This window comes from Sinocyclocheilus grahami, unplaced genomic scaffold (genome assembly GCF_001515645.1).
Source record: "Sinocyclocheilus grahami isolate Dianchi unplaced genomic scaffold, SAMN03320097.WGS_v1.1 scaffold68.1, whole genome shotgun sequence".
In the NCBI taxonomy this organism is placed as follows: Eukaryota; Metazoa; Chordata; class Actinopteri; order Cypriniformes; family Cyprinidae; genus Sinocyclocheilus; species Sinocyclocheilus grahami.
This window is the reverse complement of record NW_015505247.1, coordinates 2,049,115-2,052,175: the sequence shown is the minus strand read 5'-3', so window position 1 is coordinate 2,052,175 and position 3,061 is coordinate 2,049,115. Positions and strand designations below refer to the sequence as shown.

Sequence of the window (3,061 nt, the reverse complement as noted above, 5' to 3'; positions counted from 1 at the left end):
TTTCGCTAAATCACACATTAGGTGAGGATTGTGTAAACCCATCACGACATTGCTTTTTCAATCCATGATCACTGTTAACAGGTTCAGATTATATTTCACCACATTTAACTAAATGAATTTGAGTTTTTACTATTAAATTTGACTTCGTATCTGTATTATTTCAATATTCTTCCATGTTTCTTTGCTGCTAATAATCTGGAAAAAAGTCTCCTAACAATATATTTTCACATTAAAACTAAAATTAACCATAGCTTGGTTTTATTTTCTTTTGATGTGTGTACAGTGATAAAAAGCATGACTACAGAGTTATATTGGGAGGACTAAATCTGATACAAAAGGAGCAAACAGATCAGACTGTACTGGTGGAGGACACTATCATCCATGAGAAGTTTAAGGAAACCCCTGACGTCGTCTACAATGATATTGGTGAGCAATGTAGACATTTATTTGCACAAACAGGATTCTAATTATATTCAGGCTTTTTTACATTTATTTTTGTTTGGAATTGGATTCTAGTGTTTTCTCTTCTTAATCTCATCAGGCTTTCATTTTAAAGTGCATCTTTCTTTTTCATAGCTGTGGCCAAAATTGACCCCATCACCTTATATTATTGTGCACTATTTTGAGTGTTAGCCATTTGTAGTGGAAATTATGTAGTGTACTCATTCAATCCCATAATGCACTGCCATTAAGTAGCGTACAACTGATCAGATAATACTCATTATGTATTGTTAGCATCACATCAAAGGAAACAATTTATCTAAAAGCTCTGGTGTAGGATTTCAGCAAAATGTCCAGAAAAACACAAGACAGGAGAAACCCCTGGATAAAATCAGAAAATGATCAAAAAGCACAGACAAGGACAAGGGAACAAGAACTTTAAAATAAAATGTTAATATAGTTCACATTATTGTTGATATTCCATGCAGTTAATCTGGCTGTTTGGTAATAAAAAAATCCTTCAAGCTCAGCAAATTACTTCAAGTCTATACTTATTTTCTATTCTTTCTTGTGGTGCAGCTCTATTAAAACTGAAAGCTACTAATGGAAAATGTGCGAAGGAAACTCAGTTTGTGAAGGCCGCCTGCTTGCCCAAAGAACCTTTTACAGATGGAACAGAATGCAGTATTTCTGGGTGGGGAGCCACAGAGACGTGTATGTATCCATATGTCTACTTCTGAATTTGTGTTGATGGTTCATCTATGAAAGGACTGAATTTGTTCTCTTTTCTTTCCTGTCTGTAGCAGAGCATGGCTCTGTGCATTTGCTTGATGCACAGGTTTTGCTGATTTCTCAGGAGGTTTGTTCAAGCAATAAAGTATATTCTTCTTTGCTGGATGATGGCATGTTTTGCGCTGGCTATCTTAAGGGAGGAGTGGACTCCTGTCAGGTGTGTCATCATTTTAACTGTATAATGTTGTTTACTACTATTAAAAGCAGATGGTGCTGCTGTAACAATGATATTAACATTCAACTCTCTTTCTGACAGGGTGACTCTGGTGGGCCTTTAACCTGTGAGAGAAATCAAACACACTATATCTATGGTATAGTGAGCTGGGGAGACAGCTGTGGGGAGAAGAACGAGCCTGGTGTCTATACCAGAGTCCTTAAATATTTGGATTGGATCAATGAAAAAATTGGTGGGACACAGTAGCATGTCTATGAAAGATTCTGTTGTGTACTCTGATCTACCAGCAATGCTTTGTACATATGCGCATTGCAGAGTTTCTGAAAGACTTCTGAAATAAATGTGTCTCTGTTTCCCCACAATATTAAACAGTACAACTGTTTACAACATTGATAATAATAAAAAAAAATATTTCTGAAGGATCATGTGACACTGAAGACTGGAGTAATGATGCTGAAACTCAAATTTGCCATCACAGGAATAAAATGCATTTTAAAATTTATTAAAATAGAAAACTCATGTTTTAAATTGTAATAATATTTCACAATATCAATGTTTTACTGTATTTTTTGTCAAATAAATGTAGCCTTGGTGAGCATAAGAGTGTTCTTTCAAAAACATTAAAAGTTCTTGATGATCTAATAGTTTTGAAAGGTAGTGTACATATGTATTTGCATATCTATTATTCTACCATTTTGAAGTGCTGATTCTTCTAATTGCTGATGAATGAAATCACATTGAAGGTTTGCAGTGCAGTTGAATCAATTGCTGCGCTACAAATAAATGTAATATTGTTCATAACTTTTTTTTTTTACATCTGGAAATACAAACTAACAAATCTAATCTACACAAAGTCAGAGTGAAATCAAACAAACCTGTGCTAGGCCTTCTTTATCTTCTAAATGCTACAATATGCATTTAAGTATGAGTTTCAAAGATGATTAGGATCAACATATCTTAATAGGCTTTGAGTTTGTCCCCTGAAGATCATGACCAGGACAAAGAGCCATGTGTAGAGAGTCTGTAAATGTCCCAGCACAGAATGAGTACAGTGGTGTCATGGTATCCACCCCTAAAAATGTCACCAGACCTCCAGGAAAGCTGCAGAAGATCCCTATCCGATGGAAGCAGGTGGAAATGGGCAAAGGATGAGCAGTACCTCCATGCCAGGCATTGTAGTCTCCATCAAAGTACTCCAGACACCAAGATTCAGCATGCCGGCCCAACCAGCACTCCTCCTTTTGACCTTTTCTTGAGATGGATGGGTAGGTGAGACCCAGTTCCCAATAGATCTTTCCACTCACATCTACCTCCCAGTAATGGTGACCAGAATCCCAGCACTGGATGCTCAAGACGTTAAGGGTGGTGTCAAAACGTCCCTCATGCTCAGGGACATCTTGCCATACATCTGTGAAAGTGGCACAGTCCCCTTCAGATGAAATAATCAGCTTGGGATGGGCAGTGGAAGGGTCCAGGACCACTTCTGAGGAATCTGCAAAATGAAGATAGGTTCAAAACTAGACTAGCTGTTTACACAGAACGTGTTTATCCATTCCATTGTGCTACTTTTCCATTGTTTTTCTACGTCAACATGCTAAACGAGTATCTTTTATGTTGCATCTCGCATCTTTTGTGGTGTCTTGTGTATGACAA

The 3,061-nt window shown here is 37.0% G+C and overlaps 2 protein-coding genes across 3 annotated transcripts in view; one reads left to right on the top strand and one right to left on the bottom strand.

The window, feature by feature from the left end:
* Nucleotides 1–1,847, top strand: part of LOC107585285 (hyaluronan-binding protein 2-like) — a gene marked incomplete at its 5' end in the record, with an annotated part of 6,990 nt that extends 5,143 nt beyond the window's left edge. Inside the window, 4 exons of the mRNA XM_016272231.1 lie at nt 284–426; nt 1,021–1,155; nt 1,245–1,390; nt 1,490–1,847. Coding sequence (XP_016127717.1) covers nt 284–426; nt 1,021–1,155; nt 1,245–1,390; nt 1,490–1,654 — 589 coding nt within the window. The remainder of the gene's footprint in view (nt 1–283; nt 427–1,020; nt 1,156–1,244; nt 1,391–1,489) is intronic.
* A 232-nt stretch (nt 1,848–2,079) lies between these two features.
* The window catches only part of LOC107585299 (probable E3 ubiquitin-protein ligase TRIML1), a 24,155-nt gene continuing 23,173 nt past the window's right edge, over nt 2,080–3,061 (bottom strand). For both annotated transcript variants that reach the window (XM_016272255.1, XM_016272256.1), the window contains one exon: nt 2,080–2,900. In XM_016272255.1, coding sequence (XP_016127741.1) covers nt 2,356–2,900 — 545 coding nt within the window. In that variant the 3' untranslated portion in view covers nt 2,080–2,355. The remainder of the gene's footprint in view (nt 2,901–3,061) is intronic.